The 23930-nt window shown below is 27.5% G+C and overlaps 2 protein-coding genes across 2 annotated transcripts; both read right to left on the bottom strand.

Moving 5' to 3' along the window:
- Positions 1-1248: 1248 nt before the first annotated feature.
- Snapin (SNAP associated protein) lies at positions 1249-23879 on the bottom strand. The gene is made up of 5 exons (XM_016070090.4): positions 23622-23879; positions 9614-9660; positions 7886-8004; positions 3370-3511; positions 1249-1535 (listed from the first exon to the last, which is right to left on the bottom strand). The coding sequence occupies exons 1-4, from the start codon at positions 23768-23770 to the stop codon at positions 3413-3415; spliced, it is 414 nt and encodes a 137-aa protein (XP_015925576.1). The 5' UTR covers positions 23771-23879; the 3' UTR covers positions 1249-1535; positions 3370-3412.
- LOC107453309 (uncharacterized) lies at positions 11555-23622 on the bottom strand. Its single transcript, XM_016070087.4, has 6 exons — positions 23148-23622; positions 21668-21856; positions 19842-20019; positions 16488-16577; positions 16224-16400; positions 11555-11808 (listed from the first exon to the last, which is right to left on the bottom strand). The coding sequence occupies exons 1-6, from the start codon at positions 23361-23363 to the stop codon at positions 11612-11614; spliced, it is 1047 nt and encodes a 348-aa protein (XP_015925573.1). The 5' UTR covers positions 23364-23622; the 3' UTR covers positions 11555-11611.
- Positions 23880-23930: the final 51 nt, after the last annotated feature.

Genomic DNA, 23930 nt, shown 5'->3' on the forward strand with positions numbered 1-23930 from the left:
TATTGCTATGCGGCCAATTCTTTGGTAAGAATTCAGCCAAATCTCTATTCGTTACATCCCTAATTACAATTATGTTTTTATATTTTGTTTATGTGAGTTCTGTGCATTTTGGTCTTAATGTTAAAATAATTGTATAAGTTTAAAATCTAATCTGAATCTTTCTCCCTTTCAAAGTTTGTAAATAATTTTTATGTACTTAAACATGTTTTTTTATTAAAAAATAAAGATATATTTTATTAATGCTCTAGTTTCTTTCCTGAAATTTCTTGTCATTAAATACAGCCAAACCTTGATATCATGCATTTTGTCAACACAAATTATGTGCTATGTTTCTAATCGGGAAACCTTTGATTTTCTGAAATATTTTTACTCATCAAAAGGTTCATTATTGATGTCTGACAAATTAAAAACGCTTTTATGATTTTTAAATCGTAAAAACAATGTTTGAACAATTTTATGAATCATTTTTTAAAACTAATAAGAAGGAGAGTGCCAAAATCATTCCTAATAAAGTAAACTTTCAAGATGCATGGTATAGATAAGAATATCAATTCATAAAATGGGAAAAAAACTGAATTCAAAAGAAACTAAAATTTATGAAAAAAGAAGTTATTTGTGTGGTTTAAATGTGGTGATTTGGAAGAATCGGAAATATTAAAAGAGGCTAAACCATCTGGAGAAGGAGAGAATGTAAAATGAAATAATATAAATATAAAATGAAATGATATAATGTAAAATGAAATGATACATATTTGCATTATTTGAAATAATTTTTTAAGGAAATAAATGTAATACTAACTCTTAAAATGCTAGCACAGTTATTATTTCAACTGAATTGTTAAAATATATTGAATTAATATATTTGATATTTGTTCCTTCCGTCTAGTTGGTAATATTGAGCCTTGACTGAATATAATTTGGGAAAAATGTATCCTAATTAATTTTTAAATACGACATGAGCTCATTAACTTTAGCAAAATTTTTTACCCAGTTACTTCTTGAGAAAGAGAGTGAATTTCTTTAACTTGATACTCAAAATTCAAGTGATAAACGGTACAAGAATAGCAATGTACCACAAAAAAGTTTTTAAAAACTTCATAAAATAAATTTTCACTGGTATTTTTTTTTCTTGCCTGGTCAGTCTAAAGAGAACAAAACTGAAATTCACAACTAAATATAACAAGCAAAAAAAGAATAAAAAAGGAAGTAAATATTAGAAACCAGTATTTAACGAATGAGAGCAATATATTGAACTTTTTGGTACTTTATTTGTCTAAACTAGGTAATGAATAATTCATTTTAATTAAAGAGTTACAAATTTAATACTTGAAGGTAAATTAATCACTATATATTTACAAAAACATATCTACCAAATAAAATTTACAAAAAACCATACATCTGCCAAATAAATTGAGTTAGTAACAATACAATAGAAACTATGATAAATAAGGAATGTCAGTTCAGCCTAGAAACATAAGAGTGTGATGCTGGAGATTTTGATATATTGCAGCATCTATGTTAACAACTTTTTTTTTCTAAAATAATAAAATAACTTGATTAGAAAAAAAATTCATCGAATTTAATTATTGCATTTTAATTTATTGCTTTATTTTTATTAAAAATGAACATATATATTATGCTGATTTAGAATAAAAATTATTTCAGGTATAAAATTAATAATATAAAATTTTATTTGATAAAAGAAAGATTTAATTGAAACCACTGATAAAAATAATTAGATAAGTAATTGTGAATATTATCCAAAAGTTATCTTCTGCTATAACTATAAACTATCTATTCTCAATTGTTTACAAGCTCAAATAACTAATATAAACCAGCATAGAAACCTTTTTGAATATAATACAAAATAGATATAATTAATTCTATATAGAAATATAGCAGATACAAAAATTGCATCGTAAAATAGAAATTTGCAAAAGAATTGAAGTCATTCGTACTAAGATATTTAGAAAAAATAAACCAATTTTGTTTCAATTTTACAGAAATGTTCATATAAATTTTTTTCCATTCATGAAAAAAGGAATTTTGCATAACATATGTATTACTATAACAGCAGAAATATATCTAACTTCAATAAATATATGATTACGATCATCACAGTAATTAAATTCCAATAAACTGTTTAATATATTACTCAAACCGAAAAATAAACAATAATTTTGTTTGTGAATAAATTTTAAACAATGTAACAAAGCAAACATCTCAACACTTGATGACTGTAAAATACTTTACAGCTGACATACATTAAATGCGCAGCATACATAAAACAAAGTCTGAATAATCATTTTTAAATTGAAGATTTCTGATTTGTAAACATTTATTTACCAAGTGATTTATTACATTGACTGATATGTTTTACAAGTAAAGATTTTAAAAATATAAAATATATTACTGAAAAAACATATCTATGTAATGGAAAAACAATAATAAAAGTCACAATTAACGAGAAAACACCAGAAGCATTAATGAAAAAAAATTGGCAATATGAGGTTAGTTTGTAAGATAATTTTCACTACAAATATAAATAACAGAACAATAAAAATAATTGAATGTTAATGATTTTTTAAAATGAATTACGTAGCATGCATATTTAAATTTAATGATATTACAAGCTTAGGAAATGTTGAAAATTATGAATAGCAAATAACATGTTATTTTCAAATTTTTATATTTTAATATAATTAAGGGGTGTACAACCTGAAGTCTTGGAATTTTCATCAATCAGCGTCCCTTCTTTTCAGTAAAAAATTAGTTAATATATATCTTTCTACATTAATAGAAGACTTCTACCTTTTTAATAGAAGTTTTCTTTAAATTAAGACTTGATTTTAGCAAAAAAAAAAAAACTCAAAGACATATTTAAAAACAAAAGATACAGGTAATTTATGTACAATAAAATTTTTTCAGTTTTTTTTAAAAGATAGTTTAAAAACTGTTATACTTAATATTAAGCGTTTGGAACTTAAAGTGTTTTTTTATTTTAAACTATCAAGCGTTTTCTATTTCAAAAATATTGAACTACTGAACTAATATTTTTTATTACAGTAAGGAATAAGGTTTTATTAATTGTTATAAAAACTAAATTCATTCCATCCTCGCAAAGCCAAAATATTTTTTCTCCAGTACTCTTCAATAAATGGATGCACAATCCTTAATATAAAATATTAAACACTGTTGCTAACAAAATTATGTTTATTTACTAATGTTAAAAAAAAAAGAAAACTGTCTCAAGCAAAATTATATTTAAACTTATAATAAAAGTTTCTGCAGTTTTAGAACCAAATTTCTATTCTAAAATTATAAAATATTGGCATCAATATGTCTGATTGAAGAAGAAAGCATATTTACTATCATTCAAAAAAATTGCTTCGACTTTTGCGTATCAAGTGCTTTAAGCAGACGGTTGAATTGCTGTGGGGTTGTTCTCCAGTAAAGCTTTTCTCCTTTGAGTCTCACGTGCAATGCTTTGATGTAAACGATTCAAACGTTCCTAAAATTAAAGAAAACTTTTAAAAACCAAATTAACAAACTAAGACTTCAAAACTACAGTAAACCAATATTTAATTTTTAGACAAGTAGCTTAAGTATTTCACCAAATTTTCTAAATAATTTCATAATCATACAGGGTAAGACAGTTTGCATATGTGAACTCTACGGGAAATTTAGAAATACTAGAATTTCAGTGAAAAAGCAGCCGACATTTTTATTTTAAAAGACGATTTAAGAATATTAAGTACATAATTTCCAAGTGAAATTAATTGTTTTTTCCCCCCTTATTCCACTTCAACATTTACAAGCCCAGCAAAAACATTTTCCACATTAGATCCTCCTTTCTCTTTTGTTAGAGTTAGAAAATACAGTAGAGCTCCGATTATCCGAACGTCCAATTATCCAAACTATGTCCGAATTCATTTTTTTTTTTTTTTTTTTTTTTAAAGTTTAAAATACTTTTTAACTTATCAACAATTTTTCTAAATTTCTGAACCAGTAGATCTACCAGCTGAAAAGATGCCAGGTTATGCAGCAGAAGAAATAGAAGACTGGTGTCTAGACACCGAAAATGTCCCAGGATTTCAAATTTTAAATGATGATGAAATTGTTGCTGAAATTTTGAATGAAAATCGGAGCTCCACCGACGAAGAGGAAGAAGTAGGTGATCAAGTTCAAGACAGTGAACCTTCTCATATAGAAAAATGCAATTCATTAGATATTGTAATGAATTGGCTAGTACATCAAAATGATGTTGATCCAGTTCAGCTGATTTATTTAAAAAGAATAAGAATATGGCTGCTCAAAAAAGAGTATCTTCTTTGAACAGGGTGCGTAGCCAAATCTTTGAATCAAAAATGAGCACTTTTTAAAAACTTTTCAAGCACTTTACAAAAATTTTCAAGCACTCAAAAAATTCATATTCAATCAGTGATATCATTGAAAAACAAAAACTTTTTATAAACAGTTTTAGAGTTAAAAAACTCCCAAAAGAAACAGACGTAAATCGAAACAATCAGTACTTTCCCACATCATCGAGTGAATTCAACCTGACCCTGAACTCAGAACAAAAGTACCCGCACCCCCTATGTCAAAAAAGTGTTAGAAGTAAAATAAAATAAACATTAATAAAATTAAAATAAATTAAAAAGAAATTTTTTTTATAAGGATCTGATATTCTCCATCTGAATTGGAGCACTCGGGTTTTGGTTTCAAGTGTGCGTGCATGCTCAAGTCATAACGTGGGTAGGACATGAAGTCCGCGTGAATGATTACGTAGCAAACACCCCATTTTTCGTGAAATGCATGGGATCCACCAGATATCACTGAAGGGAAAAAAAATTATTCGGGAAAAAAAAGCACTTTTTAAAAACGCCAGCTGAAAAATGCACCTTTAAAAGCTTTTAAAAATGAAATCCCCAAAAAAGCACCTTTAAGAACTTTTTACAAATGCTACGCACCCTGTTGAAACAAGTCTCTGCTGGATTTCTTTTGCTATAGAAAATAAAGAAAAATGTGGTAAAATCAGTAATTGACAGAAGAAATTATAAAATGCTGAAATATGATAAAAAAAATTCAAAATGAAGAAAAGTAAAAAAAAAAAGAAGAAAAAAGTAAAAAATATTTAAAAATTGAAAAAAAAAAAAAAAAAAATCCTCTTGAACAGAGCTATTTTAGAAACCCCCCGAACCTGGAAAAAGTGTGAAGGGAAGTTAGTGCATAAATAATAATCATTTAAATTAGATTTTAAACAACTTTCCAATTATCCGAACTTTTCATCATCCGAACCCCGTTCATCAGCTGAGCCACGTTCGGTCCCGAGCAGTTCGGATAATCGGCGCTCTACTGTACATCATTACAATCTAAAAAATTCAACATTTGATGAGTTTTTACAGTCCTCATCAGAAGTAACATCAATAAAGTATTAAGATTTTTGATAAAATTGTTTTAATTTTTGGTCATTTTATTTTGAGGTCTTCCTTTCTTTTTAAACAAAGCAAAATAACCTCCACGCTAGCACATTTCTTAAAAATGTTCTTTTTCCTTTTCTTTATCCTGATACTCTATCGGCTTACAGGGTAGTACCCTGGCATACTCCATCTTGCCGTACCCAATCTTAATCTGAGAGTAAGGGTTACAGAAACAAAACAGGACAATGCTACTACTGTGTTACATTTAAAATTATTAAATATATATTATGGCAGTGCCAATAAAGTAAATTTATTTATATATTAAAATAATATCAGATAGATAATGGGTTGATATATTGTAAGTACATATATTTGGATATAGTCATGATAAAAAAATAGGTAATGATTGAATTGTTTAATAAACAAATTATGGCCGAAAATAGTATAAAAAAATAATTAAATTAAGGGGAGTTTGATGCAATCGTGGGATAGCAATAACCCAATAGGTTCAAAAGGTCACAAAGTGTGAGGGTTGAACATATTGGAGAAAACTAGTAGCACCAAATTTAGAATAAGGGTGAAAACTAAAAATTAATCAAAATCAAAGATTAAAAGATAAATAAGATAATGACATGCTATATCTAAATATAAATATAACATTCAGTGCAATTTAGTGATGTTTCCAAAGAGAGAAAAACAAATACCCATAGCAATAAAAAAGTACTCACCACGTACAGGAGGAAAAATGTAACAAAAACAGCAAATGAAGAAATGAACACACACACTTTTAACTTCCATTGAACATTTATTTAAAAAAACAAACAAGCTCGCAATACATTTAGTGGAAAAATATCATTGGTATATTTTAAACATTAGGACTGCTTTTAATAGAAATGGGTGACAAGAGAATACGGAGAAAACGGCGTCATGCATAAAAATAAAATATAAGAGAAAGAGGAATTTAACTGTTAAAAAGTAGTTAAATATAGAAAGAAAGCTTAAATTTGAGAAGGTTTTTAATAAATAAAATTAAAGGTAAAAATGTAGATATTTAATTTACAGAAATTGATTACAGTTAAGGGTTTAATTTAAAATAAAGGCTAACAAAAAAAAAGTTGTAAAAAACTAGATCTCCTCGATATGGACCAGAGTCCGCATCTCGGGGAACGAGTAGAGCAAGCATGCACGAGAGGAATCTTTGATGAATGTATAATAAACTGGGTCAAAGAGATCTTTTATAACTGTAATGATCAAGAAATAAGGATAGCTTAAATACAAAAGAACGTTATAGAGTTGACACAGTAAAATGAACTTATCTCTACATATGTTCTGAACTCAACAACAAGAATAAGTCAATATGACAAATCCTTCTTCTTACTAAGTGGAATGTAAATCAGAGTCTGTGCACAAGAAAGCAGATGTAATTTTTCCAGATTCAAGGTGTACTCAGTTTAACCCCATTACCCAGTCTCATCCCACTTGTCATAGATTAATTTTACACTTAATGTAAGGAATTTCAATATCTCCAACAGTTCTGATCCCCGAAACAATTGTTCTTGTGTTCCCTTCACCGAGTACGGTTACTGACAGTTGTTTCTACAAGGGTCTGTCCAGACATTTTGTGAAAGGTCCTGTTTTTGTAAAATTGCGAAAAAATTACTCGTCATTTGTGAATATAAAATAAACGTTAAGTCAAATTCTTTTAACCAGGGTCCTGCGTTTTTGAATTTGTGCAAATAGGGTCCTGTTATAGCAAAAAACTTTTTCAAGAAGTTTTTAAATTGTAAATAGATACAAGATTATGTTCAACACTGTAAAAGTATAGTAAAAAAAAATACATTTTCAAAAGCAAACAGCAATTGCTGCTACTAAATTAGAGATGCAACATGCAAAGATCTGGAATTTAGCCTATACTGCTAAAAGTAGAATATTAATTTCGGACAAATAAAGGAAGAAGCGTCTGCCGAAGACAAAACTTAATTTGTTTACATTTATCCTTCTCCCTCCCCCCTTCCTGGGAAGGGTTTATTCGATTAACAAAACAATAATGAAGATAAACAAATTTGTGAAGGATCCGATTAAAAGATAAATTATTTCGTGAAGGATCCGTTCTTAAGTTAAAATATATTGTGAAGGGTCCATTAATGGATCTAAATTTCTTCTAAACAGACCCCTATTCTAAATATAGGATTTAAAAATTTTTTTAAAATGCAAATTTTTCAGAATTAGATGCGAATAAAATACCTGGCAAAGTCAGGTTTTCCCAAATTTTCCTAACCTGAGGAAGTCAATGAATTGTACAGAAAATTATAACTTTTATTGTTTTTTGGAAAAAGAAAGTAATATGCACTTTCTTAAGACAAAAATATATGACCAATAAAATACAAAAAAAAAAAAAATCAATTAACTTATTCTTAAAATAAATATTTTGTAATTATTACTTAAAACAATATGAAATATCATACCTGTGCATTTTGGAGAATGTTATTGACAAGCATGACACGTCGTTTTGCATTCATCAGTTTTTTTACATAAACATCAAGGTCAAACATTGAACTGTACGTTTCTGAAATTTGCCTCAGTTCTGAAAATAAGACAGATCAGTACTATGTAAAACAGTACCTAAGCATGCTGTTTAAACTGCATCAGACAAAATAATACATTTTATGTGATAAATAGAGTTTTGATATCAATAACTAGTTAAAGTAGTCAAAAATCTAGAATGACAGAGTTACAAAACAAGATTTTTAAATTCTATCCAAAACTATTTAACTAAGGTGTAATTATATATTTTACTATAATTTAGGTAGAAATTATTGTTCTGTGATAAAAGAAAAATAATTTATTTTAAAATAATATTTTCTATTGCTTTCAAATTTGCTGGTCCTTAAGTAAATTTTATATTCTCAATGATAGATAGAAAGGGTCCAAAAGTTAAAAAAAAAGTCCAATTAAAGTATTTTAACTATATTAAAAAACTGAATATTACGTGGTAAAAAATGTTATGATTGCCTGCATTACACTAATTGCTTCTGCCACATGTTTAAAACAAAATTGATATAAAGGAAAAAGATGTTTTAAAATTAGTTCTTTTTATGTTACCTCAATATTTTGAAGTTGATTTGTTTCAAGTGTATTAAAATATTACCTAGTATATTCTTGAATTGAACCCTTAATTACATATGTTGCTAACAGAGTAAAATTTTATAGTAAAACTAATGTAATTATTACACTTGCTAGTAAAAAAATGTTTAAGTAAATAACATAGGATGTTTCTTTTAAAAGTGCTGCCCATATAAATAAAAATCTAGTACTTTCTGAAATATATATAAAACATTTTTAATATGTTTATTATATTTTTCAAATTATAATTAATTTAAAGAGTAATAGACATTGAATTAATTTCTGAACAAAGAACTGAAAAATGTAAGAAATGTTCTTTTCGTTTTGACCTGAAAAAAAAATTCTAACTATTTTTTAAAAATTATTTGGGAGCAATACTTATTCAATAAATTGCGAAAAAAATATTTTTTGATAAGGGTATTTTTCGAAATTTTTCCAATTTTAGATAATTTTCTTAAAAAGTACTAACACTAGAGCAATTTTTGATTAATGCAAGAGGAACTGGCAAAATCATATACAGTTGGCAGCAATGCAATTTGTTAAATAGAATTTGTAAATGCATTCCCATATTTAGAAAATAAAGTATTTATACAAAATAATCAGTACTCATAACTAACCATATTAGTTAAATTGGTGAAAAAAATATTTTGTTATTAATGTGTTTTGAACATTCCAAAAAAAATTATTCAACTTAAAAAAATAGTTTGTAAGGAAGATTTTTTTTTTATTCCAGATAAATATTCATAGACAAAAAATAAATAAACGTAACATAAAAAAATATTTAAACCAAAATTAAATAAATATTTAGAAACAAACATATATACATAAATGAAATTGTTATTTAAAACTAAATTAGGAGTTGTAATATGTATCTTATAAAGCAAAATAGCATAAAAAGAAAATGGTCAAATAAATTTTATTGTTATAATTACTATTGAACATAGTATTTGTTGTGAAATAAAAATTAAGTCAAAATCAATTATATTAATTTACATCTATTTTAAAAACTAAACAGATTTTTTATTTAGATAAACTACAGAGAAAGAAATTAAAAAAGGAAAATAATTTACCATCTGATAAACTTTCAATTTGATGCCTCAAATCTTTTTGACTTAATCTAAAAAGAAATAAACAAAAACGTTAGTTCATACAAATATAAAGAACATTTACTCATAACTAAAACTTATTAAAACTATTTAATTTCTAAATAAATAACCTCAAGAAATTGAAAATATGAGAAGGGAAAATACGTATTTGATAATACAAAAACTTGTAGTAAAAAATCAATGCATTTTGATCTTAAAAAATAGATACCTGTTTTCAAGACTCAATTGGCATGAATTGAACGCCTATTTTTTTACTGTTCGAAACATTTCGTTTTTCATCCTCATTATTTTTCATATTACTAAGTACATTCAATTACTATTTTGAATAAAGAATTTTGCATATTTTAAAGTCTATTAACATGCATACTTTGAAGTTTATGATGGGACTAATATTTAGAAAATTGTTTAATCATTAATGGCTCAACAGCGCAGGGTGGGCCTTGGCTTTTTCAAGAAGGTTTTTCCAGGATAACCTTTTTACCGCTAGTGTCTTCTAGTTTTTAAGACCGAAAGGTCTTTTTCTAGACCATCTCAAATTTGGCCTGCCACTTTTTCGTGTGCTAACTGGTCTTGCATCGAAAACTCTTTTAGTGGTACAGTCTCCGTCCATTCTGATAACAGCAAAATGCATAGTCTTTGTAAATTCGACAAGAAAAATATGGTTTTACTTTTATAAACAGAAAAAATTGTTTCTTTTGAAAGATCAGCTGTTCAATAAAATATTAAATGTCGCATTCAATAAACATAATCTTTCATTTTCAAAATATTTTTGAAATAGGATTTAGAAGTTTAAAGTTTTTGAGAACATTTATTAAGTAAACTCATTTTTTATTCTCACTCCTAAACCACAAATAAATACGGATTTATGTCAGCTATGCTTATAAGTTTCATTTGAGCCTATTTTAATAAGCATTTAAAATATAGGTCATTTATCTATTCATGAAAATGCAGCCTACAATTGAATGGATAGTGAAAATGTAGTAATAAGATATATTTTTTCCGAAGCTCACATTTTCTCATCTAACTGTTCTGTAGTAATGTTTCCAGTTAGGTACTTAAATAGTTTTGTTTAAAATTTGCACTAGATAACAACAGAAAGCACTGAATCTTATCTCCAACATAGAAATTGTGGTTTCCTTTGACCTAAAATAATCTGAAATTGAGACTTATTATAAACTGTTAGCCCTTAGTGTATATTTTATACAAGAATCTGTTTATTTTTAAATAAACAAACTTCAAGATCAGCATTTGTAATCACGTTTATCATTTATCAGCATAAAATAGTGACGGAAAATAAAAGCTAACTAGTCCCATCTGCATTTATATCTGTTACACACTTCAAAAAACAAAATTAATTTATGAAATTATTTATGGTTAACATAGTCATATTGGAGTGATACTTATATTTTAAACAAGTTGAAATAAATATCAAAGTGCATTTTCTAATTAAAGTAGACAATTGTGTGTCATTTCGTTGCATTACATTTGTTGTGTGTCAAAAAAAAAAGAAAGAATGATTTTAAGAATAAATGAAAGAAAAATGCATGAAAATTGTAATGCAGAGTTTGCCTAGAAAACCAGTCATTGCTTCCAATTTTGCCAACGGATTGCACTGCTGACTAACAAAACTATAAAATAAAATTTTTTTTTTTTGCTGCAGACAATTTCAGTAGAAATATTTACAAGTGTGCCTTTCAATTTTGGCTGCAGATTTTTATTTATTGTTATTTTAAGTTTAGACAGTGATTGTTAAACTTTACAATTAATTTTGAAGATAATGAATGTATATTTCTGTTTTCTAAATAAAATTTTCAAATTAATGGTCCTTTTTGGGGCATTTGGTATGTTACTAGCCTATTTAAATTATTTGAAAGTATTTTGCAAAACAAATAAATAATGCTGACAAAATTGTTACAATTTCTTTATTGGTGTAAAATAACACAAACTACGAGACATCATAAATTATCTCTGCTTTACAACATCTATTATTTCTCGCATAAGTTGAGTTTGTTTGGCAGCCCTATTAGCTTGGGCTTCCATTGCAGAAGCAATTCTTTCCAGCACAGCACAGTTCCTTTGAGAAATATATCCAAAAGTTTCAGCTGCTTTATCAGCAGTCATATAATGGCTTCTTTTATGATTGCGTCTTCTTCGGCGGTCTGAAGTGATTAAAAAAAGAATATTTTAGTACAAGGAAAGCAAGTTGTGGGTATTTAAAGAAAAATGATATCAACTGATAGAAATTCTTTCATTTTACCTCTTTTTTCACAAATTTGTAAATTTTTATTTTATTTCAAATTTTTTTGCTTCAAGGGGGAAATTGAGTAAGTTAGAATTGTTCAATTACTCAAATCTTAAGAGTATTTCTAAAACTTTTATAAAAAAGAAATCAATAAATGTTTAGAAAAAATACTACAAAAAAAGCAAATAAGTTTCAATAGATAAGTTTGTGTGCGAATTTTCAACAAACTATTTCAACTACTAATACAATTATACAATTTATAGTAACAAAATATTTACACACATTAGATTTACATTTTATACACAAAACATTTTTTTATTTAACTAATAAGGAGCTATTTCAATTCTGATTTTTCTAAGACATAAAATAGGTAGGTCTAATGAGTCTGGGAATTGGAAAGGCGAAGCTGTTTTTGATAGTACAGTCAGTATCGGTTATATGGTCAGCTCATGGGTCCAGAATATTATGACCATATAAGCGGTGTGACCATATATGCAATAACCAAATATATAGTATAGTTAATATGGCGTGAATATATTCTGGAATCAGAATGTATTTTTTAAACAAATAATTCAACTTTTAAAAATTAATTATTAAGGTGCATAATAAGAAATAATGCAAAAATAATTTTTATACTTTTAGAAAAATTTAATTCGTTACCGTAGCATATGTACATGTTCAAAAAAAATATTCCAATAAGCTTGTCTGTTTCTTCGTCTTGGTTGTTAAAACAACTTTTTCTAAGTCTCTGATAGTTTTTAAATGTTCATCTGCTGCATCTGAATTTGCAAAAAAACACCTTAAGAGCATCAGCTGTTGACACAGACTTTTTATTGCATTCAGTATCATCCTCATCGTCACTTCCTTCAGCATTCAGATTTAAGACATTAGATACAATGCCTTCCACAGTTGCTGCACAATTAGTGAGGACATCAACGTCTATTTGGGAATACAAATTTACGTTCGGCATTGCATAGCCTCGGTTTCAAAGATTTTCTGCCAATTCAGCTAATGGAAGATCTTCCTCAGGGTCCTCTAATGATACCGAAGAGTCTGGAGAACTGTGGAACCCCGCGTGACGGAAACAATCTTCAATAGTTTTCGACGACACCATGTTCCAGCTTTGGTCAATATAGAACAGTGCGTTCAAAACTGAAACGTGAAATTCTTCTTCTGTCTATGGCGGTGATCATATCCCGTAGAAGAAGCTTTCTATACATAGACTTGAAGCTTTGAATCATGCCTTGTTCTAGAGGCTGCAACACACATGTGCTGTTTGGAGGCAAAAATACGAGCTCAATCGATTTCAAGCCCTCAACAGGACAGTGAGCAGTGCAGTTATCAGCAATCAATGCAACTTTTCTGTTTTTCTTTGAAAAATGTAGGTCCCACCTCCTGAGAGTTTTTTCTCAAATCGTTTGGGTCATCCATGCTTTGGAATTGGCATCGTACAAAAGGGGCAAAGATTTACAATTTTTCATGCATCTCGGTTTCAGAAATTTTCCAATCACCAAAGGAATCATTTCCTCCGAACCATCCATGTTTGCAGATAACCAAGTTAAGCGTTCCTTACTTTTCTTTCCACCTATACACTTTTATCCTTTGAAGCAAAGGGTTCTGTCGGGTAAGATCCTATAGAAAAGTCCACATTCATCGACGTTGAACCCGTTAGCAGGTTCATATCTTTCATGAATATCTCACAACACTACGTCTTTCCATTCTTTTAAAGAACTGTTGTCAAAATCAGCAGCTTCTCCACACAATTTCTTAAAGAATAGGTTATTTCTAGCATTGAATCACTGTATCCAGCCATTGCGTGCAACAAAATTTGATTTTCCAAGTTCTTTAGCTATTTCTAAAGCTTTTTTTTTTTACAATATTCCAGGATATAGGAGCATTTTGTGATCGTGCATATTTGATCCATGACAGAAGAGCCTTCTCCACATTCTCATAAGGTGACACACGCTGACGCTTTCTTTCTCGGTCGCTAATTGAAACATCTGGAGAGCTACGTTTGGCTGTTAAATGTTGTTTGCGGAATAGAATTTTCTTTGGCAAAAGTAACTTTTGAAAGGTTAGACTTTTTAAACTTTTAAACCAATAAATTTTTTCCCGATATTGTTAAACTATTTCTTTTCGAAGCCATAATGAAAGCATGGATAGGTTATTCGTTCAGTAATCCAATAAAAATGTTTTTTTTTCTCAACTTCAACTCCTTTTTAAGCTCTGAGAGATAACTTCAAACGATCAAAAGACCTTTTGCCCTTGGGCGGGGAAAAGAATGCGAGTGGTCAAATGAGGAGAGGGTAAGGTCATTAATGAATGCAAAAGAGAAACGAGGGTAGGGTGACGAAATAGAGGGGAAAATTCCAGTTCTCTCCGGGGGTCGAAGGAATGTGTTTACCTACTGGTCATTTTTCTTGGCTTCCTGTCTAAAGAAATGTCTTAATGTATCTTTCTTTTTTTAAAAAAAAAAAAAAAAAAAAAGGAAACTGACCATATAACCGGTAACTCGAAAAATAGGATGACCATATAAGTGGTGAGCTTTAACACGTGCTTCCTATTAAGTTAGACGGGAATTTAAAAAATTTACCATATAAGCGGGCTGACCTTATAAGAGGGTGACCATATAGACGGTACTGACTGTAACTATGTTTGAAATTATTACGAGTGATTACCTTCGATATTTTGATAGTAATTAAATTCTTAATTATTTTTGAGAAAGTTCTAAAGGTGTAAAGTCGGGAAATAATGTAATAAGTTAAAATAAAAACATTAGTAGTTTTTAAATATGCTATTAAGCTAGATAAAGGAGCTTTTTTTGGATGTGTATTTTTAAACAAACAAAAAAAATTAATTGCATGTTAATAAATAACTAAAAAAATTTAAACATAAATGCTGTTACATATGTACAATGAGCAAAAAAAGGAAAATCCCTGAATAACTTTTTATTTAATGATTGAATCTTCTACATTTTAAGAAAATTTAAAAAATTAAACAATTTTATTATTTGTTCATCTAAATTTGTTTATCCAAAGGTAATTCCAAGCAAAAAAATAATTTTTAGGAAATATTTGTTATTTTATTCATAATTATATATTATATAAAACTATATATATATATATTTTATAATTATCTTAGAGTTTCATAATGATGAGATAAAACTCAAAATAAATATCCACTGTAGAGAATTAATTTGGTATATATTTTCTGGTATACATAGAGAATTAATCTGGTAATAATCAATTGTATCTGGTGTAGATCGTGTAATTATGAGAAAAATAATGAGTCTATTGTATGAATAGAATTGGATTTTAATCTGATTCTTTGAAATTTTGCTGAACTCTTTTTTAAAATTTTTTTTTCAATGTGTATATCAATTCTGCAATTTGTTTCAATTCATACAAGTAAAATTGGCATAATCAATTAATATTTAAACTCATATAAGCCGTAGCAAAAAAATAGTTGCGTAAAAAAAAAAAAAAAAAAAAACACAAATTAAGTAAAAAGAAAAAAAAAAACAAACATTTATTCTAATGTAAAAGAGCAAAATAAACTTAAAATAAAATTGAATTGAAAAAATCAAGTAAGCTTGAAGAATTTTTTTCAAATGAGCACAGATTATCAAACACCAAAATGTGATTTTTCTAAGATATGAAGTAGGAGTAAAAATAACAAAATATAGTTATCATCATAAAATGAATGAGTGCATCAACATATATTACATTGTGATTGATAAAAAGTTTAAAAAAAAATGTAGGAAGTTACATTGTTTGTTACCAAGTAATAAAAATACCAGTGTTTAAAAGTTTTTTCCATGCTGAAAATTACTCAGCATTGTACTTAATACATTACACTCTACATAGACTATGTACATTAACTGTAGAATGGTTGTTTCTTTTAACTCCCTAAAGAGATTTATAAATCCCCCACTATGATTAATTTTTTATATTTAAAAATGGCACATCTTGAGTTATGGTTATATAATTTACAAAGTATCACATACAGTCTTCCAATTGATAAGATTACAGAATCCAATTATAACAGAGCCATTCTTGAATTTATCTTCATGAATCAAGAATGATTATTGCAAATAGCTGGCACAAATTTCTTCTGCCTTCAAAAGTAGCGAACAAAAAAAATTTTTAGAAAAAAAAAGTATAGTGAATTAAGCAGCTAACGTGATATGTATATTAAAATGATTATTAAAAATAGGGATTATATGTTTAACCGACCAAGAAAAATCATGAAAAAACAGAATTTCAATTTTCTAAAACTCATGATTTCATTTTAGATCCCACTAAACTACAAGATTTATTATTATTGGCTCACCTTTCCCAAAAGCTGCAATGGACGGATTACACACTGTAGTAGAAGATGGATTATTTATGGATTCTGAGATTTCTGCAGGATAATTAGTTACAGATTTTATATCCTCCACAGAACATTCAGTTACAGATTTTGTAGTCTCTGTGATAAGATTTCTTTTTGCTTGTGTTTCCTGTATAACTAATGGTGAAAAAAAAAAGGATGAAATAAATATTTTTTTATTATAATTAAAAAAGCAAACATCAACAAAAAAAAAAGGAAACTTACTTATGCTAGGAATATCAGAAGACAAAGTAACAACTGGAGTATCAGCTTCTGGAAGTGGCTTATAATTCATCAATGTATGTCTGTCATCAGCTAAGGAAATAAAAATATTTGTTAAAGAAAGAAAGTTATAATACATGTTGTGGAATACCAAATTGTGAGAGTTTTTGAAGAATTGTGAAGCTTTTTTTTTTTTTAAACTTTCTATCAAATTACACAAACACAGAAATAAAAAATCTAAACTTGTCCAAAAAAAAAAAAAAAACAATTGGGTGATGAACAGGATTAAGATCTACCTGAAGTAATCTCAGTGTGAAAATGTTTAAAAGTTCTCAATGTAAGGACACGAATTAGGAAGAAATAGTTGATATTTCATTTTAAAAAGAATTGATTAACAGCAGCTGAGCTCAATAACATTAACATAGTGCACATTACTGCACTCATGCTACTACATTCGTAGACAGTGAAAGGGCGTTCGGTTATGAACTCATGAAAACAAAACATACATATAAAAAATGCGAATGATATTTGTGCTTGCATGAATGAGCCACTAGGGCAGGGGTGGCGAACCTTTGTACACCAACATGCCATTTTTTCTAAAAAATGGTTTAATGAAATCACAGACGTGCCGTTAAATAATTTTGACTTCATGATTATTGGGAAAATAATAATACTAAATACTATCAACTCAAAACTCTTTATTTACATTGAAAACAAAATACAATTTGCAATGTCTCAGCTATACGCGTAATTCAACTTAAAGTAGCATCAGTGGGACTTCTGTTATTGCAGATTAAATGACAAATAACTTATATTAGGTAAGATATTAGTTTAAGCAGGACTGTTGATTTTTCTGCTAGTTATTTATTGTTAGCTTCTTTTTTATGGTTATTAATTGTTCTTTTAGAATTAATTGTTAATTTTTTTATTAATAATTGTTTATTATTTTGTTTGTTTTTGTGAATTTTAATTTAATTGTTACATATGCTTCATAGTGTGTGACATTTGTGTAATAACAATTCATAGTGCAATAACAATTGTGATCGGTGGCGTGCCCAAAATATTGTGTCGCGTGCCATAAATGGCACGTTTGCCATTGGTTCGCCACTAGGGAGTTGAATAGTTTTTAGAAGGCAATCCATATATCAGCATCTAAGAAAAACAGTTGAATACTACAAAAATAAAGAATTGTAAAATGTTAGCAGGCATGTGATTGCAGGTCGAAGATAAAATGTGAATTTTTTTTCCTCAATGTTTAATACTTAATTTCTTTTTGTATATGAAAGACAGTCATTTTTACGAACAAATGTAACATTTATAAAAAATTAAAGAGAGAATATTTTTTTTAATCCAATAATTTTTTTTTTTTGCACGCTTAAAGAAATAAATACGTTGAAAAAAAAAAAACAACATACTCCTCCTTTATCGCACTTTACAAACCATCATTGCATAAAAATTAAAAAATTTTGAAATTTACAGCAATAACTGAAAAAAGATTGATGATAAAAATGTGCATATTTATGATGAAATGATACGAATGCCGACAAACTAAATTCCAATGTATTTCTATTGAACGATCTAAAAATGTTTCCCATTTAGAAATGACTTTTTAGATTATCAACTTTATGCTTTTGTGTCAGCCTCAGTAGTTCCTTAATTTTAGACGACTGGATTTAGATGGAATTTATTTCATTTTTGTGCTTCTGAAACTAATTCCAAGTTGCGCTTTTTACTAATAAATCTGCATAAAAAAAACTTTATTGCACATGAACAACAACTTAAACAGAGGATGCTGGTAAAGAAGGAATAAATGTATTGAAAACGAGTTTTACATAAATAATAAAATTCATATTTTAGGTTAATGTAACTCTGAAAATATTTAGTCAGAATATAAGTAATTTTGAGATATGTGGAAAACCGCAAATTAGCAGAAGAACAACATGCCTGAATAAATATAATTTGCATTTATAATTTAATTTCTTAAAATATTTTTTAAAATTTATTGAATCTATTAAAATAGTATATCACAGAACAGAGTTAATGAGAGTTGGACTTTTATGGATCGTAAGAGTCAAATTTTTCCTTTCCAAATTCATAAATTTCTGAATCATAGTAGTTTTGCGGGTTTCTAAAGCTTTTAGTTGAATTTAGATCAGTAATTGGAGGGGAGTTAAATAATTAACTTTGCTAAATTTCTTTTTAAATTGGATTTTAGAGGATAATAAGATTTTTGAGAAGCCATTGAGATTTGTTAAGCTAATATAAAAGTATTATATTATTGAAAATTTTACATATTACTGTTAGACTGGATTTCATTACAATTTATTAAAACAGTTTGATGCAAGTAAAACAACAAAAATTGGACATCATTTGATCATCTATGTTGTACATAACATGATCAATACTGCTGCCTCCAAAGCTAGAGAATTCAGCAAACCAAGAGTACACATTTATTTTTTGAATTATTACAGAGGAACAAGTTTCTTTTGACTAGATATTGACTAAAGACTGAAGCAAAATTGATGGTAAATTTTCTTTGTTACTATTTAAAAGTAATAAGATAAACAATAATTGTTTGTCAATAAAAAGCTTAAAGGAACAAATATTTGTTAACATTTCAGACAAAATAAAGACTGAAATTTTTAATGTTAAATAATACCTATTTATTTTAAAAATATTCATTTCTCACAATGTCAATATCTTTACTTTTTCATTTGATTTTATATTTTGCTTAAGTTTTCCTACTTAGTCCACTTCTTTTCATAATATAGATGAATATGAGATATGACTATGTAGTTGAGATTTGAAGGCCTATTGAAGCTAAACTGTTTGACTTAAAAGCTGTCAGATTTAATGTAGATATTTATTCTTTAGTTGTGTACAATATATCATTTAAAAAAAGTCTACTCTTTTTATAAATGATTTATTTCCAGAAAAAGTCAAATCATCTAGTAATTGCAATCCAGTTGGTAACAATTGTACTCTAATTTTAAGGTATAGCTAAATAAGGGGGCGTAGCCAGATTTTTCAACGAAAAATAAGCACCTTTAAAGAACTCAAAAACAATTAAATCATTTTCAAAAAAAAAAAAAAAACAAACATAATTAGAATCTGTGCAGCAATAAAAACAATTTTTTCTAGCTTTTGATGTGTTTAATTTATAAACATAAAAACAATAAATTCAAAAACATTTTCAAAAACTTTGAAAAGATAAAAAATTAAGCACTTTTTTTTTTACAAACCTCGAATAAAAAAAGCACCTTTAAGAGCTTTTAAAAACGTAAATAAAAAAAGCACCTTTAAGCACTTTTTAAAAATGCTAAGCACCCTGTGAATGAAGTAACTCACAATACTAACTTAGAGAAATTTCTTCAGAAGATACAGCAACAGCTACATTAGGGAGACCTTCTGTGGCTGAAATATTGCTTGTTTCTGACATTAAAGGATCACACAGAGGTGCATCTGGTGCCTCTTGGGAAGTGGAAGGAGCATTTGACACTGAAGATTGACTTGCATCCTGTGCAACTATCGGCAACTAAAATTATTGATTAGGTTTAGTTTAAATATAGATGTTAAGTTAAAATATAGCAAAGTTAAATGAATTTATTTAATGAGCCATCTATTATTTAATTGGCAAATAATAATGGTAACAGACTTCTGTTTTCAATATCACAAACAATAAATTAAACTTTTTTGTTTAAAGCAAATCCTCAGCAAAATGGACATCAGAAAATTTTGTTATATCACGGACTTTTAAAAACAACATTGATAAAGTATTAGACTGGCTGTTCTTTGATCACTTTTCTTTATATATATATTCAAAAACTTTTAGAAAAATTAAGACAAAAATTATATACATTGCAGATTACAGGAAAAAGAGTCATTAAACCACGATACCACTAAGGATCCTAAGGAACCAGGGCATCCACATTTTTGGATTCTTTTTCTTTTAAATAATATTAAACATTAAAATGATACAAATCAATTGAAACATTTTAAATTTTCAGAGATTAAGTTTTAAGTGAAAGTAATATAAATTTGCTATCCAAATAATGTTTTGATTATTTGAGGGGAAAAAAAAACTTAGTGAAAGGAAAGTTAGTTTACAAGACAAAAAAAAAAAAAATCTGTGATATTGAACTGACTGTGTCTTTGCTGCATATTTATCCATAGATTAATATTTACATTTATAAGGATTCTATTTATTCATAGACAAAACAAAATTTTAAAGTAAAGAAAAAGTTACAATCGTTTTTAATTAGAGCTGATCAAATACTTGGATAAAGTAAAAACAATGTTTTTTTCTTCCCTTTTTTTTAAAGTTTGGTTGCTATAATAAAATTTGGATGATAAATCTTAATACTACACAATTTTCTCTAAACTATAATTATTACTTTCCTCGACAGTTATGCAGCCCAAAGAACACATAATTTAAACCTATATGAAATTTGATGCACTTTAACGGAATGAGTTATAATATTTTTAATAACGATGGCAAGATTAAAGGCTTCAAAACATGCTTTATCAAAACAGGAGTCCAAAGGAGGAATCCCTTTAGTTTCATCTGGCAGTTAAGTTGGTTTTGATCTTTTTAAGCCAGCTTTTCTGAATAGTGATGGTAGATACTACTAATGATTTCTTCTTGAAATATAGTTTAATCTAATAATATCTATAAATATTAATATCTAATAATCTATAAATCTAATAGTTTAGTTTTTTTTTTACAAGAGTTGTAAAAATATTATTGGAACATTGATTATTCAACCTTACAAACTATCTTTCTAAGTGCAGTTACAGGACTTCACTTTTAGAAGTAATTTTTATTCTTGTCTATGAATGATTTAAATTTCAATTTAACTCTTATTTCAAAAAACAAAAAAACAGTCTCTGTGTGTGTTATTTAAATTATCCTTTATTTTTATTTGAAAGTCACACTAAATTTTTTTAATTTAATTGAATACTATAAAAATCCTCTTAGAAATGTTAAAATACCAAAAAGCTTGGCTCATATTCTTTGCTTACACTTTTTTTAAATAAAAATATGTGCATATAGAGCTATCTTAGTATAAATTGTTTTGCAAAATATATTTTTAGTAATTTAATTCGTAAAACATATTTCTTTAGCAATTCCCTCAATTATGATTGTAAAAAGTTTTTTAATTGAGAACAGGTTTAATACATACTGAGAAAACTATGCCTGTTTCGGGAATTAAGAAAATATCAGAAGAAGGTTGAGGAGACTTGAATTCATTAGTGGATGATAAAATCTTGAGTATTCTTTCTTCTAGATGCGTTAGATATGTGCTGTTGCCTCCAGTTTCAATAAGCTTCATAGCCTTTGCATGAGTTTTTGCTTTCTGATCATTCCAAGACTATAAAAATAACATAGTTATATTTAATAATAACAGGCAAATAAAGATTGCAAGAATATTAAGATAAGAAAAAAAAAAAAAAAAAAAAGGAAGAGTACTATTTATAAGTTTTTAGTTATACTTTAATTTTTTCTTTTTCTCTCTTTCTTTGATTAATAGTAAAGAGGGATGTTGAATTATCATGAGCTTTTCTCCAAACAAAAATTTATTATGCACCTATATTATGTCTAGAAGAAGAAATTTTATGAATGTTTTATATATTAAATTTGAAATCTTAGTATTTGTAAAATACATTATAATGTATGTGTATATACTATAACTATTATATACACATATGTAGTAAAATTGATGATGGCTGTAAGTTAAACTCTACATGGTGGTCCCCTTTCAATGTTTATTTAGTTTCTCATGTGCCACTGCTAGGTTGTGCCCAAAATTGGAAGACTTTTTGTACTTTTTGTAATCTTTCAGGTATACAATAATCTTTCTGGTATTAGTTAACAAAAGTGTCAAAAGATTTAAATCTTTTGCATTTTAGTTCTTAAAAACCTATTCAAAACAAATATAGCTATTAAAAAAATTAAAATGCAATTATATAACTTTATGCAAATATAACTTTTTTCAGAGTTAAAAAATGCTAGTAATTGCATAGGTAATTATTGTGATAGGCGGTAAAAACGAAGAATGTTTCTTAATTGCCATTGCGATAAATGGCACTGTTATAATTGGTATCCAACAATTGTATTGTGGAAATGCAATTTTTAGAGCGCCTATATAGATCAGAACTTATTATGCAGGTACTATAGTTTTCAAAAGTGATTAATTTGATATAAATAGGTAAAATACTAAATACGTTATGACTCTTAAAAACCAAGGTATTTTTATTATAACTCACTTTAAGGATATCTAAATTAAGTATAAATGAAAGTTAGACCATATTTTGAAGTGCTCTTTTGTTATTGTTTGCTCTTTTTGTTGACAAGTTGGCGAAGGACAGTAACCATAAAATTAGACGAGTCTCAATAATTCTTTTTTTTTTTTTGCTGTATACTTTAGATGACTAACTTTATTTTTATGTAAAATGTATTTTATTCAAATTATAACTTTCTAATATTTCATTTAAGGTGCTACTTTATTTAAAAAGGCATTGCACTTTGTTCCAATTTTTTTAGAGGCAATTTTAAATATTTTTTCAACTAAATGAATTCTCCCCTAGAACAATAATAGTTAGTACTTCCGTAATAAAAACTAAACTATATGTTAGAGTATAACAAATGAAAAATGTACTTACTTTTTTCCATTGGTCCAAATTTTTTCGGGTACCCCCAACAACAGCATTTAGTTGAAAATACAGGTCATTCCACAAGGCTTTTCTCTTTTCAGGCGATAAATTGTCTTTCTTTCCAACGGCCAAATTAGGATGATTTTCCATAAACGAAATAAGAGTCTCTAACTGCGGTGGCTTTATATTGCCCGTTCTCTTGTTAATTAGATCATCATCTTCCATTTCAAATCGAAAATATGCGTCTAATACTTTTCAGAATAATATTTATGACTTCATAAAAGTATACAAATAGTCGATTTATTATCAAAATACTTAATTGTTGTTTTCGGGTAGTATATTTTTCGGATAGTTAAGTAACAATAAACAGATGAATAATTAGCGTTAAAATAACACAATTTTAGGCAATGTTTTTATATTATACAATTAATATTAGAAACGTTATTTAATATATCTGTTAAGAAAAAGAAATGTACCACTCACAGAGTCAATCTAACATGGTCGTCTAATTGTTCGACAGACGGTCTTAAAAGTTCCATTAACCCTTCTGCTAAGGCATCTCTTGTTGGAGAATCAGCACAATCATCTGTTTTATCGTCAATGGAAGTGGTTGTACTAGCTGTATCTTCCATTGAAAATATTTATTAATTGACTGAAGTTTCTGAATGATTATCAACAGAAACTTGATAATTCATGGGAAAGCTTAAAGTTGCTTATTTCTTCTACATCGAAACGGAACTATAATAAAAAGTTAAGAACTTTAACAAAAACAAGCAACCGGAAACGACGCCA

This window comes from Parasteatoda tepidariorum, chromosome 4 (genome assembly GCF_982258835.1).
Source record: "Parasteatoda tepidariorum strain Cologne lab strain chromosome 4, Ptep-v5.0, whole genome shotgun sequence".
NCBI classification, from domain to species: Eukaryota; Metazoa; Arthropoda; class Arachnida; order Araneae; family Theridiidae; genus Parasteatoda; species Parasteatoda tepidariorum.

Bases quoted from the DNA above. Each gene is read 5' to 3' on its own strand.
- Snapin (XM_016070090.4), bottom strand. From the start codon at position 23,770: ATGGAAGATACAGCTAGTACAACCACTTCCATTGACGATAAAACAGAT. The intron at 9,661-23,621 runs GTGAGTGGTACA...ATTTCTTTTTAG, and splicing joins GACCATGTTAGATTGACTCT to ATTAAGTCAAAAAGATTTGA. The intron at 3,512-7,885 runs GTATGATATTTC...CTTTAATTTTAG, and splicing joins ACATTCTCCAAAATGCACAG to GAACGTTTGAATCGTTTACA.
- LOC107453309 (XM_016070087.4), bottom strand. From the start codon at position 23,363: ATGGAAGATGATGATCTAATTAACAAGAGAACGGGCAATATAAAGCCA. The intron at 20,020-21,667 runs GTATGTATTAAA...CAATAATTTTAG, and splicing joins AAACAGGCATAGTTTTCTCA to TTGCCGATAGTTGCACAGGA. The intron at 16,578-19,841 runs GTTAGTATTGTG...TTATTTCCTTAG, and splicing joins TTCTGAAGAAATTTCTCTAA to CTGATGACAGACATACATTG.